Below are 17,322 nucleotides of genomic sequence, written 5' to 3' on the forward strand. Positions count from 1 at the left end.
CCAGAGTTGTATCAAAGTTGTTTCTGACCCTTTCGACTTCATTTTTCAATGTTTTTGTGAGGAGACTATCTCTAGGGGCTGCCTACATAACCATTTTCACTGGCATCACTCTTGTGCAATATATTTTCAATCCTGTAAAACTTAAGTAGCACTATTATTGATGTTGTATCAGAAGTGATTCTTACATGTTTTAATATATGTACTTACAAGATTTACTGCATTCATAAATGTAGCCCAATGTATCGTGCTCTATAACTTCAATCTAACTGGTAGTAAGACTCCGCAGACCGCACTGTTTGCCACTGCCACCATCGTAACAGCCCCTTGGGTCTCAAAGAGGTCGGGTGATGCTCCAGAATGAGAGACAAGCGAATGTAGGAGCAGATTGGATTCCGCTTCATTCAACATTACTACCAGTTATTTGATAACAACAGAACCCAACTAGGCGCAGTTTACTTTGATACATCATGCTTGATGGGGGAAGGACAGCAATTCCAGGGAAAACTGCCACTGTGGAGAAGTTGTCTAGACTTTCGTTCCAGAAAATTCAGGCCAACATCACGGCTCAGGACCATCAGCCCACACTGACAGCTGCATCATCAGCATGGTTGTGGGCCAGCTTAAGGCCTATAAAGGCCGTCATGGGTACCACCAGATGTTCCTGTTAAAGAACATCAATTGTCTTGGGTTTGCACCAATGGCGTGTTCAGGCTTGCCCTCCTCCCAGCTTAGGCTGACCTCCTCCCAGCCCAGCACTCCTGCTGTTTCCTCCTCTCTCCTCTTCAGGCACTATTCACACTTCTCCACATGCTCCAAATATACACAAAGGAGCAGGCCCGCAGTGGGAGTGGCCACAGTGCACTGTTGCTACCTAGGTATTGTGCAGGAGAAGTTTGTGTTGTGCCAGCACAAGCCTTGGAAAGACTTAAGTGATACAAAAGGCTGTCTTTTTTTTTTTTTTAATCTATTAAATTGCTCTAGTAACCCGAAGAAGTAAGTGAAGGAGAAAGCTGTCACCTCATAGCCCAGATATTTATTTGTTCAGATGTTTCAAGGCCTCATGATACAATAAAATCACAAAATTTTTCTTAACAGTTAAAAAAAAAGACTCCTGCTTACCAGTTATTTCTGGAATTTATGAAAGATGCTTGTGTGCACCCATAAACTAGTCTTTCAACAATAAATACCAAAATATACTAGCTGTTCTTTCTTTCCTTCTTTCTCTTCAAAATATCCTGGCCACTGTCTACTACATTGGGACATAAGGCACGTGTTATCTTAAGCAAAAGACTATCTCCATAATAGTCACCAACCCATGAAAAAGTATGTGTTTATGTGTAATATGGCTCTAAAGGAAAATACTATATAAAGTTCTAATGATTTTCTAAGTCATTGTACAAGAAAGGTTATAGAGTCTTATCTTTAAAACAAAGAGGGGAAATAAAAAACAATAACTCAATTTTCTTCTTTCTTTTATTGTACTATGGCTAGGTTTTCAGATTTTCTATTTCTTAAGTTACTTGCAAATAAGTCTCAGAAGCAATAAATGTCTTACTTTTCTCTTTGAATGTCAGTTTGGAATGAGATTATCTGAACCAGGTGTGGTGTGGAAAGTTGATCCAAACCTGATTGTTAGGAACTACTCTAGTAATTGGTTTTCAGTTATTTTGATAAAGCATTTAAAAATGTACAAGAAGCAAAGTCAGATTTGTCATAGCCATACCATATGTTCAGGGCATTTATTAAGTCCATATCAACAACAAAATAAAACAGGAAAGGAGACTGATTTTGATTCATCACTGTTGACTTTCTGTGCTCTACTACCAGATGTGGTGTTAATTGCTTAAATTCCACTATCACAGTAAAAGCAAGTGCATTAAAATTATGTCATTCAGTTTGGTAATTTTTCATTATTGCTAAGAAGCTCAACAACCTTAAAAGGCTTTACAATTTTCAATGTGAATCCTAGAATCATAATTTTAAATATTCAAGATGTGTTTGCTAAAGGGGAAAAAATATATCGAAAGTAGTTCAAGATGGCAGGAAGACTTCCTGTGATAAACTTTCTTTCTGTCTTATTTTTTGTTTGTTTTCTCTGCCACTAGTACTGGGATTCTAACCTTAGGGAAAGCGCTGGACAGAGAAAGCACTGATCGCTACATTCTGATCGTCACTGCCCACGATGGCAGGCCAGATGGGGTGAGTACTCTCCATGGGAAAGGGTTTTAAAAAGAGTATTAAAGAAACTGAGATCTGCCATTTGACCTAGTGATCCCACTTCTAGGAATATATCCTAAGGAACCCAAAACACCAGTCACAAAAAACTTCTGCACCCCTATGTTCATAGGAGCACAATTTATAATAGCTAAGATCTGGAAACAGCCCAAGTGCCCATCAGCAGATGAGTGGATAAAAAAGCTGTGGCACATTTACACCATGGAGTCCTATGTGGCTGTGAAGAGGAAGGACCTTTTGGCCTTTGGCACAGCATGGAGGGAACTAGAGAGTATTATGCTAAGTGAAATAAGCCAGTTGGAGAAAGACAAGTACCACATGATCTCGCTTATATGTAGAATCTAATAAACAAAATAAACTGATGAACAAAGTGGATCCAGAGACATAGAAGCATGGAACAAACTGAGGGATCTCAGAGGGAAGGTGGGGAGGGAGGAGTGGGTGGAGAGAGATTAATCAAAGAATTTATATGTTTATAAGCAAAACTCATGGACATAGACATTGGTATGAGGAAAGCCTGGGGGTGGGATGGATGTGGGGTGGAGGGAATCAAAGGGGATAAAAAGGGGACATCTGTAATATTCTCAACAATAAGGATAAAAGAAACTTTAAAATAAAATAAAAAGAAGAAAAAAAAGAAACTGTGAGGACCTTGTAGTTTTCCACTCTAAAAGAATGTATCACAAAAAGAAAAAATGAATAAATAAATAAATAAGAATCTATCACTATCACGAATTCATCAATTAATCTTTTTTTTTTAATCTTGTGCAACTACTTATAATTACTCAGAGAAGTGCTCTTTTCTCCAATGAGCTCTTTTAATAATAGATGAACCTATACCCTTAATCTGTTATGGTGTTAAACAGCTTTTGGCTTGACAGACTAGATACTTGTGTTTGACATCCCTACCTAATTTATGGGGAACATGAAATCTAACTTAGCCTAGGAAGTATTCAGTTGTGTCCACAATCATCAGCACAGTGCTCTGGGAATTTTACTATGTTGAAACCTGTTTCCTTTGACGTCACTTTTGTGGGATAGAGGTATCAAAAGGGAATTTGTGGATAAATATCTTGAAGTACATAGGAAAACAAGTTGATTTGTTCCACAGTTTATTTGTAAAGAGCACTCAGAACCCTGACTAATCCTTGATGATTGAAGTGGTTTGAAGGGGCCCTTAAATATAGAGAAGATAACATTTGTTTTCTCTGCACCAAAAAATTAGTTTTAATAATAAATAAATTATTGATTGTTTGTATTCTTCAAACAATTGCAGCCACAACCACCACCATTCTGATTTTTAAGCATTGTAACATTTCAGGTTTTGGGAACATATCATTACATTTTTTTTTTTTTTTCATAAGTTCTATGCCACAAAATTTGTTTGTTTTTTGTGGGAGGTGTTTTGTGTTTTGTTTTGTTTTGTTTTGTTTTCAGGTGTTCTGGACCCACTCAGCACTGTTCTCTGGAATAATTTCAAATTTAGTATAGGTATATAAGCAAGAATCACCCAATTGAAATGGTAACATATCTCCAGTTTACTTGAAATGATTTCTTTGATCTATATAATAAATTGTTTGAGAGCACATAATGCTCTTCTCACATTTATCTGAGGAGGATTGCTGAGAAAATTTTACCATGATAAAAAAATATATCAAATTTACAGCTGGCCAGTTTTATCACCTTAATTAAAAATCAGGAAAATAGATAGAGATAATTAATTAAATTACAATCTGCCCATTATAAGCTATTTGTCATTTTTCAAATATTAGATAAACATCTATATATAGAAAATAAAACATACAGAACAGCTTTAGTAAATAGTGGGGCCACTATAAGATAATTAGATATTAGATAAGTGAAGAAAAATAAAATCTAAGATTAAATTATATGTATGCAATACCTTTGATTAACATAGCACAATTGTGTTAAATATATGTAACAAAGTCAGTGAGAAACTCAAGAAGAAAATAATTGAAAAATGATCACATTTGAATTTATACGTATCCACATACAGCTACACACAAGAGTATGTCCACATACAACTATATACCAGTGTATGTTCGTGTGCATGCATATTTTAAATTAAATGATTTCATGGAATACGCAGAAAAGTACAAAAACCATAATTGTGCAACTTCATAAATTTTCAAACAGTAAATACTAAAAATAAATAAATAATAAATAAATAAATAAATATTGCTACTCAGAATAAGAAACAGAAATTGATAAGACCTCAGAAACCCAATGTTTTGATTGTTCCATTTCTTCTTTCACCTTCTACATAAAAGTTCCTCCATCCTGACTTCTATCACAATGGAGAGATTGGCCAAACACTAAAATTCACATACTTGGACTCATATAGTAAGTACTGCATTGTAAGAAACATGTAATATGTACTTCTTGCACTCAATCTTATATTTATAAAATTCATTCATGTGATTATTTGTAATAGTTTGCTCATTCTTAATACTCTATATTATTCCATTATATCTATAAAACACAATCTATATAACTATTAGTGGACATTTAGGTTGTTTCCAGGTATGGACTATACAAAACTGTTCTTGTCATCTTTGATATGTCTTTAAACACAATTTTATTAGACTTTTAACTATTGTAGTATATACAAATCATACTGAATAGCAATATGAATTTTCACAGAATAAGTCCACCAGTGTAGCCAACACACAAATAAAGAAATAAGCCATTATCAATACCCAAAAATTCCCTGCTATGCATGGCAATTTTCAAATGACAGCTAGACATTGTATATGACAACATCATTGACAAATTAGGACAAATTGTGTCTGCAATTTTTAAAACAAAAGTTGGGTAATAATTCCCTTGTGCAGGTTCATCCTGTTTTTTCTTCCTATTTTGTATTTACATGTTATTAAATATTTAATATCATAGCAAAGTGGATTTTTCATTTCCGAGCCCATGGACTTTTCTTTCTCTAATTTTGGCTTCCACCTTCAGTGATCTGCCCCACACTGTGACACAGCCAGGTGGAGGGCATGTGCTGTACTCAGGCTTTGATTAGAGAGGGCAGTGTCCAGCTTGAGTCCCATGTGAATATGTTCCTTGATTGTGCAAAAGTCATTGACCTACATACTGTTCTCTGGTTGCAGCAGGCCAGGGGCTTACCTTTAACCAGGTAGCTCATATTACTAGTAGGTTTACCTGCTTACCATTTCCTTAAGCTGTATACTTATAATATTAGCTCTGTATATGGTCCTCAAATTCTTGGTTTAGATGTGAACTTAGAAAATTACTAATGTTGTATTTCCTGGTAACATTTGCTTACCTGAAAATACTCACTTGACATACAGTGAGATTTTATAATGTACTAGTTTTATTTTTAAACTGAAAAATGTTTTCATAGGTGGTAAAAAAAAATTACATAAATGTTACATTTTAGAGAAAAAGGGGTACGTGTACAAACAAAGCTTGCCACCCATAAGATGCGATCAACATAAAGGTAAAAACACTTTCTAAAAGTTAACTTCCAGTAAATACTTGACATTTTCAAGACTCCTTCCCTTTAATATCATCATTTGCCTTTTCCATCTGTTTCTGAGGTGTTTGAAAATTGCAAGCTTCCGCTTATTTGTTTTATTTCTATTTTTTGAAAAATGAAGGCGTAGGAATAGGAATGAGATGCTTTTCGGATAGATAGATGCCACAATGAACAAGTAATTGACATTAAAATAAAAATAGCTCCTCTCACATTTAATCCTGTTTTCTCTTTAAGACCTCAACTGCCACCGTAAACATCGTGGTGTCAGATGTCAATGACAATGATCCAGTGTTTGATCCCTATCTGCCTAGAAATCTATCTGTGGTGGAAGAAGAAGCCAATGCTTTTGTGGGTCAAGTAAGGGTAAGTGGAATATGTGTGAAATGATGGAGCATCAGCCTAGCAGGCTTGGTTCCGTGGTTAGAGCGTCGGCCCGCGGCACCTGGTATGCAGGCTGGATCCGATGAGAGCTCTTGGGTAGATGCAAGATGATAATAAAGGGCCTGCATTCTCAATAACTGCTAGGTACTCTTCAAGATGTTTCTAAATCATATCATGTCCATTTGGACTTAACTTTTTAAGCTTGTTGATTTACACTTTATAACCATTGTGTGATTTAGCAGTGATTCATTTAAGATTGTTCTTTCCTTGTTGAATATATACACGCATATATATTTTTTAAGTTTCTGTAATTATAATAAAGCATTTTAAAAGAAATATGTAACTAGCTACACCATTTAGTATAAATTTGGAAAGGCATACCTCAAAATACAAGTGCTTAGATGTAAATTCATTTGGTGTTAGAACATGTCTTTAGCACCTTCTATGTGCCTTATATAATAACACACAACCTTTGTCCACCATAATCAACACTCATTTCTAGGCATGTTCTAACTGGACATATGATCCAATTTCTGTAGTTCTTTTGATGAAAAATACCATAAAAAAAAGCAGAGACAGTACTTTCCAGTTAGGCTGTGATTGGTTTTGAACATAGTTAATGGTCTAGAAGCCATAAGATGAGGGTGCATTTTGAAGAAGGTTGTCCTGGGTCCATGTTTCAGGATCCTGCCTCTTCCCTGATAAGGCCTGGGGTTTTGAACAGGAGATTTGCTGGTGCTTTGACGTAAGACTTCTCTAAAATTGAGCTACTCTGACAATTAGGCAAATGGTCTAGGTTTTACTACAATATTCTCTCTGGCTGCAAAAAAAGGAGGGTTTCTTTGAATGCTGTTTTAGAGACCTTCTGACTTTCACTCCATGTCCTGATATTTTGAATAGTTAGTTTGAGCTCCAGTTTTTTTCTCAGAGCTTGGGTGATATAAAAGCTACCAGCTCCACAACCATCATTGTTATCATTTTCACTGTCTCTCTCAAATCTTGGAGAAACCGCATCAGTCATACATGCCCTCATGCCTTTATATCATCCCAATTCACGACAGGACAGAGTCTTGGTAATTGTGCTGTTACCAATTCATGTTAGAGGGTCTTGATGCCACGTGGGCAGCAAGCCACTCAACTCCAGAACCCCACGAAATACCTCTGTGCCAAATGTTTTACTGTGGATTCCACAAGAAGAAACCTAGATTCCTGTGTAAATAGCTGTCAGAGAAGTTTAAGGAATACTAATAAGGAAGTAAGGAAGCGTTGCAGAGAAGAGATGGCAGCCAGTAAAGGGATTGCTACTACTTGTTTGTTATTAGGAGGACTGGAGATTAATTTCAAAGGCAGATTCTGGGAAAGGCACAAAACACATTTTCCAGAGTTACTGATCCCAAGAAGTGATGGATCTTCCAGATTCGTACACTAAATCCTGAGAGTCTTTGGTCACCCATGCTGTGGAAGGGGACACATTTTCAGCATGTCCAGCTTCCTTCACAAGCCAGCAGCCAGCTCTCTGTGATTCTGATTTAAAGGCATTCAGTCTGACTGCAGATGTTAGCAGAAGGGAGTCGACAGCTTCTTTCCAACAATCAAACAGGGTGATGAGAGAGGCATGTGCAGAAAACATGGAAAGGGGGCAATACTGAAGTTGACTCATGAAAGATGAATACTAGTGAAAAGAATTCTGGAGGGGTCGGAAACTGTCTAAAGGTAATTGCGTGAACAAAAGCAGAGACAAGTGAGAGCATGTGGCATGTCCTAATTACAGTCAATAAGATATGCCATGCCCAAAACATTTCTCTGTACCATGTTGTAGAAGGTGAAGGGGACCCCTGGCAGGCCTGAGGTGTGACATCATCAGACTTTTATTATATAAACATTAGTCCTGAGTAGATTATATTGAGAGTTTCTAAACCCAAAGAGCTGAATTAGAAGGCAATTGTAATAGCCAAGACATATGAGGCTTAACTAGTATAATAGTCTAATTACAATGATATAAGTTACATTACAGTTGTCACTCTAGGATGCCACATTAATGAAAACAGAAAATTTTATTTGGTTATATCTACCAAGTATTCAAACAAAATAAAAAGGCATTGAAATCATTTAGGAAATGTATCTTTCCAATCTCTCTTAGTTTACTGAGCATTGGAGAGATAAACCCATATGGAATATCCAACTAATAACATATAAGTAGACATTAACATAATGAGTTAGTTAAATTTTAGTTATTTTTATTTTAACTTATTTTTGCCACTTTTCCTAGTGATTCTTTGTCTTTGAAGGAATTACAGCATTTTTTTTTTTATCTTCTTGTTTATAAACTTGATGAGAAGTGATCTGTAAAATTTATTTCAACATTAAAAACTGAAATGTAGACCTCAGCATTCATAATTTGACAAAGCAGTAAGTGTCCTGGTCTTTAGGGCTATAATGTTTTTTAAAAAACTAAAATGAGTTTGAAAGTACAAAGGAAGAGAAAACATCCAGAGCAGGTGCATCCAACTGATTCCACACAGTTCCAGAGACCTGGTAATGTTCATAGAATGGAATTTTTAATATATCATACTGGTCTCCTGTTGCTGCCTAATGATAATTATATAATACATTAATTTTACTAAATGACTCATGCTTTGCTTATAAAATTTAATTTTAATAGTCATCAAAACTCTGAAGATACACTTAAAACCAAGATATGTATGATTAGTTATTTTACTGAACTTGAGTTAATGACTTTTGAGTTTTATTCCATCAATGTTTTGGTATGCATAATCCAATATTTGGATTCAAATGCTAAAGGAACATCTTATTTATTATGGTAGTGTTATAGTATCAAACTTTATTAAATAAGAAAAACTAATGAAGCAACATTTATTGATTATACAGAGCAAAAAAGTTTTACCAGTATAGTAAAAAATAAACTACCAGCCAGTAATTTTTTAACATAGAACTTACTACATACTACACCACACTTAATCTTCTCCACATTCTCAAAGCACTTGGAGAAGCTAGTATAGTTGGGGAGAGAAAAAAATGCACGCAGAAAAAAAGCTATCAAACACAGTAAAAATAGTCTCTGAGTCTATGTCAAGTGTTAAATATGTCATACCAAGTATTCACTAAAAGGAACGAGAAACACCACGAAGGACTAAGGTGGCTGTGTCAGGTTCCTGGGAAAATGTATGATCTGCAGGGCCTTGACAAATTAGTGAGATTGTAGATTTAAAAAAAAGGGGGGGGATAAAGATACCAGGCTGATGTGATACAAGACAGAATTGAGCTGAAGAGACAATTTGAGAACCAGTTGATAATCTGACAGTAATGGAGTATCTGTTTAGAGGAGTTCTGGAAAATTTACCTAAACGTGTTGAGTTGAGTGCAGATGGGGAAGTAGGAAGCCTAATGAAATAGCTGCTGATACAAAGACTTTACTGTCAGTGTAAAGTTTTCCTTAGTACCCTTCACAGTATTCCATAGGAGACAGGATCTAATATTCTGACTCTGAACCACATGCCAATAGCTCATCTTTAAAGTGGGTCTCGGATATTAGGCCTCATTCTAGCTCCTGAAAAAGTCTAGGTTGATCCCAAGCCCCTGGGTGTGCCGAAAATGAGAGAGGAGAAGCTATTTTTAAATGTCTGTCTGTATTAATTTATTATTGCTAAATAAGATAAATAGTTGAAGGGTAAAGCTGGGTCCATTGTTGGGATCATGTATGTCATTTTAAACAAGTTTGGCAAATTGTTTGCATGAGTCTCCCAGATTCTATTTATTCCTAAAACTGAAGGGCCTGCTGGAAATAAATCATTCTAATGCGTGAGAGCCAGGCAGATGAGTTCGGTCCTGTTACGAACCCTGTGTCTTCAGAAGTGGGAAATCATGATGATTAGTTCAGTATAATGTGTGTCATTTCCCTTGATTTCTCAACAATATCTGATGGATTCAATCTTGACTCTCAGTTGGGCAATAAGAAGATAAAGGAAGATCTGTTTCAGCAAACACTAGTCTGAGATGCAGGGTCACAAAGAGAACATCTTTGTACTTGTGGAACAGAATTTAGCAAAAGAGAGGATGAGATGGCATTTTTCCTTTGGCATGCTTGCCACAGTGCGTGCTTCGGCGTGTTGCTGTGTGTGCGTGTTTGGGGTGAGTGGAGGTGTGGGGGAGAGCAGTGCAGGGAGGAAGCCTTGGAGCTCATATCAAAGGTTTCTAGCCTTCGTGGTAGCACCTTCTTGAAGAGCTTTTTAGGGGTTCGAATTCTCCTGAAATTTCGTATCTCTGTTTTTCAGCGTAGCCCTGGGTCTCAGTGCACACAGAGACGCATCAGAGGAGGCGTGCTTGGAAACCACCCTGACTGTTAAGATTAGAGTTCTGAGCATTGTACAGTGTATCGAGTGAGCTCCTCCCCAGCAAACTTCCAATTAATACCTTGTAGAAATTCTCATGCTGAACTGACTTTTTTTAGCTCTAAGTAACAAAAATAGAGTCCTGAGTCAACAGTGTTCTTCCAGTTCTAAAACAAAGGAGGCTGAATTTATTTAACCTGAAACACAAATGTATTCCCAGTGTGAGATCCGCATGCTAAGTCTCAGCAGCGATGAAGTGGTAGAGATTTAGTTTTAAACCCTTAAAGCAGTTTTAAAATCATTAGCAAACTGCAGTGTTTTGAAGGGTAGTGATGGTGTCATTTAAAAAAACAAAACAAAAATAAAGGATGGATATCCTTCAACTAGGCAATTTAGTATCAAGCAAAATAAATCTGACCTTCAGTGGTCTGTCTGATTAATGTTGTTGTCTCCCTGAGTGGGGTTCTAAAAATGAAATGAAGGTGGGGAGCTTTATGGTCTTTTATTTATTTCTTGTAGCTCAGCATGACATTCAACAGTGCCTAAAACTATAATACTTCTTTTTTAAGTGGGCCACGAGTGAGTTTTATGGCTTCTCTGTTAAGTCAAACTATATAATGCAACCTGTTCTCAGTTGAGTAAAGGAAAAACACCCACTCAATTTGAAAAATTGGTGGCATTCATTTAATGCTACTTAAAAATGGAGATTTATCTATTGCTGGTGAATAGTTTTGAAACTCTGTGATCTTTCAGATATTCAATTTTCAGTTCATAAATGGTTTAGAAAAATTGATGCATTTGTTTATACAGTATATACTTGGGACCTACCCTTTTAGTAGTCTTTAGGTTTACTATCAGCTATTATAATGAGTGCCTGTCCACATGCGTGCATTTGTGTGTGTATATAAATATTCATAGATACATAATCCCAGATGAACAGTGTATCCATCTCCATTCGCATGGTCACCAATGACCTCTGTGTTGCTAAATATAATTTTTATCTAACTTTACTACTGCATTTGAAGTGGATCTCTACTTCCTGAGGCTCTACTATGTTTGCTCCCGGTTTTTATGTTTAAAAAGGTTTGACTCTTGTTGCCTGCCCTTTGCTCATGCCCCATGACTTGATTCCCCCCCTTCTTTATTTAGATAACTCATTCTTGAAAATTCTAGTCACATGTAATTTCTTTCAGAAAACCTTTTCTGAAGTTTTCTATGTGCAAAGAGTTTCCTCCTTCTGGCCCCAAATTATACTGTGCACAACTTTTTGATAGTACCTACTAAAGTACTTTTGTTACCTAGATATCCAAATTACTTGAAATCAGAGACTGTGTCCTATTGATCTTAGAAACTTCACTACCCAGCCCAATATTTGGCCCTTAGAAGATGCTAAATTAAACTAGACATAGTGTATTAAAATGACCAAGAAATAAATTTTTACACAAGCAATTTATAAACATTATAGAAAGAGAAGCGATGTAATAAATTTCAACATCTAAACATACATATTTGGCTTACCTCACTCACATGCCCACAAATAAATAAGTTTTCTTGTTAAATATAGAAAAAGGTTCTATATTGGATATCTACTTTTAGAATTTTAACATGTAGAATAGTACACATAGAGTTGATTTAAAAAGCTGTGTTAATGCAAAGAACAATTGAAATTTATGTTGGTACAGGGCAAAATATTTACCACCCAGGAGACGAGACAATAATAATGAAGGATGTTCCCAGGTATAGGAAGATTTCATGGAGGAAAACTGTAGCCAGCCTGCTTGATTACATTTTAGAATTGTGTTTTCATTCACCCATTTAAAAGATATGCCCCATTTAAATTATTTACATTCATATAAATAGAAATGCCAACTATTTTTGCCTCACAAATCCCCGATCCATTCATCTAGCTGTCCCTTTTCACGCTGCATTACTTATTTATGAGATCCAACTTTATACAAATTGCACTTCTGTTTTACAGATTGATGAGAACTCACCACTTGTTCACGTTAGTTGGGTTCAGTTATTCTGCTCTGTAAATGTTATAGCTCACTACAGTCACTTACACTGACTTTACTGCCTAACGAAGGAAGAAGCTTGGCAATCAGCTTGAGGTCTCACAGGAAGTACCCCAAATGTTTCTGAAGCCTTTCATTAAGACCACATCTTTCCTTTAAACTTTATGAAAAGTGTGTAACATAAAGTGATTTAAATATAACTGCATAATTTAATAAATTATTATAAAGTAAACAGAAATGTTAGTACAGCCCAGGTATATAATGCATTACCAGAAAAGCATCTGCATGATTCTTCCTAGCCACAATTACTTTCCTCCACCTATAATTAACCGCTATAATAGTATCTTGCCTTCTATTATAGATGTACCAACTAACTAAATCCGCACCCACATATAAGATAGTTTAGTCTTTTTTAATGAATATAAACAGATTGTAGAGTCTGTATATTTCAGTATCTGCCTTCGTTCATTCATCATTATCTTTAAGAGATTTAACCCCATTTCTGCCTATTTATGTATTTTATCTACTGTATATGACTAAGTCACAATTAATTTTCACATTATATTATTGATGAGTATTTGAGTGGTTTCCAATTTGAGGTATTATAATCAATGATGTGAATACTGTTATATAATTTCACCTGGTGCACATGTGCCTGAGTTTCTCTATGTTATGAGAATATGAGTATATTTTATTTATTGAAAATGTCAATATTTTCTTCATGGTGACTGTGCCAATAATTCTGTGAGTTAGTAATAGTTCCTATCTGCATTTTTTTTTACTGATTTTCAGAGAGAGAGAGAGAGAGAGAGAGAGAGAGAGAGAGAGAGAGAGAGAGAGAAACATCAATGTGAGAGAGACACATCGATTGATTGTGTCCCTCGCTCGCCCTGACTGGGGCCAGGGATTGAGCCTGCAACTGAGGTATGTGCCCTTGGCTGGAATCAAACCCAGTGCCCTTCAGTTCGGAGGTGATGCTTTAACCACTGAGCCAAACTGACTAGGGCCCCACCTGCATTTTTGATGTGTGCCAGTCTTTCTGATTTGAACCTCTCTGGTATGACTATAGTACTAGCACATTGTGGTCATGCTCAGCATTTCCTTAATAAGATTGAGCATCTTTTCATATGTTTAATAGCCATTGTGATTTTTTCCCCAGAGTCTACTTAAGTCTCATATCTATTTATCTATTGGGTTAATGTTATTTTTTCTTCTTAATGTTCATTTTCACCTGTGGGAGTTCTTTATATATTCAAGATATGGCTTCCTTCTTGTTACATATATTTCAAACGTGTACTCTCTCCAGCTCTGGGGCTTGAATTTAACTTCCTTAAAGTTGTCTTTTGATACATAGAGTTTTTACTTTTAAGATTGCTGACTTTATCCATCATTTTTCAGATGTTACTTGCTATCCACAGATTATGAAGATATTCTCTTCATAACGCAGCATCAGAGCACCTAAATAAATAAACATTACATATCTGAAGTGAGATTTAGACAACAAATTAGAAATAAGAGACTTTAATGTCCCACTTTTAATTATAGGTAAGAACATCTAGACAGAAAATTAATAAGGAAACAGCAGACTTGAGCAACACTGTAGACCAGCTGATTCTGAGAGATATATACAGAATATCCACCCATGGGCAGCAGAACACACATACCTCTTGAGTGTACGTGGAACACTTTCTAGGGCAAATCACATTTTAGGTCACAAAGCAAGTCTTAAAAACTTTAATAAGATTGAAGTTATACCAAGTACCATTTTCAACTAAGGTTGAAATCAACTAAGGTAGAATAAAACTAGAAATCAATAAAAGAAGAAAAAAAAGAAAATCATGAATATGTGGAAATTAAGCAATACATTCTTGAACAACCTATGGCTTAAAGACAATATCAAAAAGGAAATTAGAAACTATTTCAAAACAAATGAAAACCAAAACACAACATATCAAACTTATAAGAGGTAGCAAAAGCAGTACTAAGAGGAAAGTTTATAGCAATGAATTTATCAACACCAAATACCATTTTGTTGTAGATAAAAATTAAACCTAGAATAGTAAAATGTAATTACCACAAAATTGGTTATTTATGAATTGCTTCACTTTCATTTAATTAAGCTCTTCATCCAACTTCATGGTGCTGAACAATTTGTGTTTCACAGAACTTTTCTCTTGAGCAGTGGAAAGTTTAATGCTGGTAGGAGCAGTGGAGGGGCCACAAGGTGAAGACTTGGGAGGGTATGGAAAAAACAGGTGAAATAGAAGTAATAAAAAAATGAGAAGAACCTAATGATCAGATTCTCCTTTGTCCTTTCAAGTAAGGAATATATATTTTTTAATTATCCACACCTCTCCCCCCACCCAAAGAAGTATACCTACCTTTCCTTCTGAACTTCTGGATTATTTGATCATGTCCATCACTAACTAATGGGACATGCATTTTGTAGAAATATCCATACCTGGAAAACTTCACATTCAATTATGGTCTCACTAAATATCGCAGGTAGTCTTGGTCCTGAAAAAACTAAAACTCAATATTAATGCATTGAAATAATGTTATTCACAGGAAGAACTTAATGAATTCACAGCTCAATGAAGTTTCATCAGTTATGTAAATCTAGTTGACTTCTCTAAGCAAGTTTGCTTTTATGATTTTTCTCTTTGATTGCCACTCAGTTATAAATCACAAATCCCATGAGCCCCAGAATAATTTACAATTGCATAAAATCTTCTACAGACTTAATGTGGAGTACTTGGCACTTTCAATTTTTATTTTAAAAAGATACTATTGAAGAACACATTTAGAGAAAATATTTTACAACATTAGCATCATCCTTCACAATTTTATTTTCTTCCTGTTTTTGGCTTACTCTCTACTTTTGAAATAAGAGTGACTGAGAAGACTGTATGAGACATTGTTAAGATTTATTGAAAATAAACAGATGACAATGAATGAGTGCTAAATTAATTTTTGAGAGATTATCTAAAATCCACATCAATCTGTAGGCATTTAGCCATGGTTATGAATGTAGGGAGACGCATTAAAATTTTTAAATAATATTAGCATTATTTACTAATATATATTGACTGTTAGCTACATGCTAAATACTGTTCCAAGTGCTTTATGTGTATTAGCTCATTCAATACTCACATAATCTAATATGGTAGGTACAAATATTATTGCTTTACCTGCAGACCCTTAGAGGTGAATTATTTAACAAAATTATGTAAATGGCAAGTAGCAGCAGCAGTTCCGTCAAGCTGTGAAATTCTAAAGAACCTGTATTTACAATTAGAGCCATCCTAAAATACTAGAGAAGAGCACTGAGCAGGGCATTAGACAGCCTGAGGTTCAACTTCTAGCTGTGTTCTCTAGCACCTCTCACTTTGAGCCAATTATCTAATTTACCCCAAACTCCGTTTTCTCATCTGCAAAATGGAGAGTGTAAGTCTGGGTTGTAAAGCCCACTGAGGCTTAGAGGAGAGAATTCACAATCCCCCACGCATACTAAGAACTCTCATTGCCACTGTGATGGTCATCGCTGTGGTGGCAGAGTAACATTTTGTGCACTTGAATTTTGAGACTTAAATTGGGGCTTATTTTCATCTTGATTTAGACAACCCATGATATGAAACTCAGCTTTGTATTATCCATATATTCTGAAATCTCATCTTTTATGCCTTTGTAAAAATGGCTGACAGTGTTGCACCAATCGCGAATTACTATAGATGCTCGCCGCATGCCTCAGTCTTGTTCAGTTTCACGTTCACCTTGGAGGACTCTTTAGTCAGCTCCAAATCTAAATTATTATGCCATCATCTAGAAATAGATTTATTTTCCCTAAGGTAGTGAAAAATTGTCTTAAAGAATTTTACTGAAATCAAAATGTACTAGATCTATTGTCATTCTTCCTAAGGTAAAAAAATAAAATTATTTGTCAAGACTTGTACTTAGTGCAACTTAAGTGAAGGTCACCATGGGGATCCCAACTTCCCGACCTTATTAGAACTGCAGTTTAGGAGTGATGGATGTGAGCTGAATGTCATTTCCTTTCTCGACGCCACAAGATTTTATTAAGAGCCTCTATTTATATGCTCTCATACTTCACTGTACTTTCTTCATAATACTTATTAAAATTCAAAATTGTTTACTTGTGTGACTTTTTTTTAACCTTTATCTTCCTCATTAGAGTGTAATTTCCAGGAAGGCTGGTTAGAAACCAGACTATATGCCAAAATTGTGCAATGCATCTTTACTTTATTACTGGAGATTATTACTCTAGTAATTCTTAAAAGGCAATTATTGTTTAATATCTGCTTTTTCCTATAGTTAAAATGATATTAGAGTAAAGAGCCCTTTGCTCTTGCCCTTGTTTATACCCAAGCCCCTAAGATGCTGTCCAGTGCAAATTTGTGAATAAGTTTGTGTGAGTAAATGAGTGAATGAAATCATGTATGATTGCATCAAATCAAATTTGAACATAATTATTTTGCATTTTTACACATTGATATATTCTTTCTAATACAGGAGTGGGGAAAAGTAAAACTGTTCAAAAAAACTCAGTTAATATTTACTGAGATGGAAACTGAGTCCTACCCTAAAGCATTAATGTGAACAAGGCACATTCTCTGCTCCTTTAGAATTTGCAGTAGGTAGCAGATGCATAAACACACATAATTATATACAAGGCAATGTGAGAAGTGCTGAGGCTGGCAGGTACAAAATACTATAGAATCACAGAGATGCGGAAGCTAATTTAACTCAGCATTAAATGATTATTTAAATATATTTTTATTTGTTCATTTGGTGTTATCTG

The 17,322-nt window shown here is 35.4% G+C and overlaps 1 protein-coding gene across 1 annotated transcript in view; it reads left to right on the forward strand.

Moving 5' to 3' along the window:
• The window catches only part of PCDH15 (protocadherin related 15), a 904,849-nt gene that overhangs the window by 735,952 nt on the left and 151,575 nt on the right, over positions 1 to 17,322 (forward strand). Inside the window, exons 20-21 of the mRNA XM_081159054.1 lie at positions 2,106 to 2,199; positions 5,993 to 6,121. Coding sequence (XP_081015180.1) covers positions 2,106 to 2,199; positions 5,993 to 6,121 — 223 coding nt within the window. The remainder of the gene's footprint in view (positions 1 to 2,105; positions 2,200 to 5,992; positions 6,122 to 17,322) is intronic.

The sequence above is a fragment of the Miniopterus schreibersii genome (assembly GCF_964146895.1).
Source record: "Miniopterus schreibersii genome assembly, chromosome: 14".
In the NCBI taxonomy this organism is placed as follows: domain Eukaryota; kingdom Metazoa; phylum Chordata; class Mammalia; order Chiroptera; family Miniopteridae; genus Miniopterus; species Miniopterus schreibersii.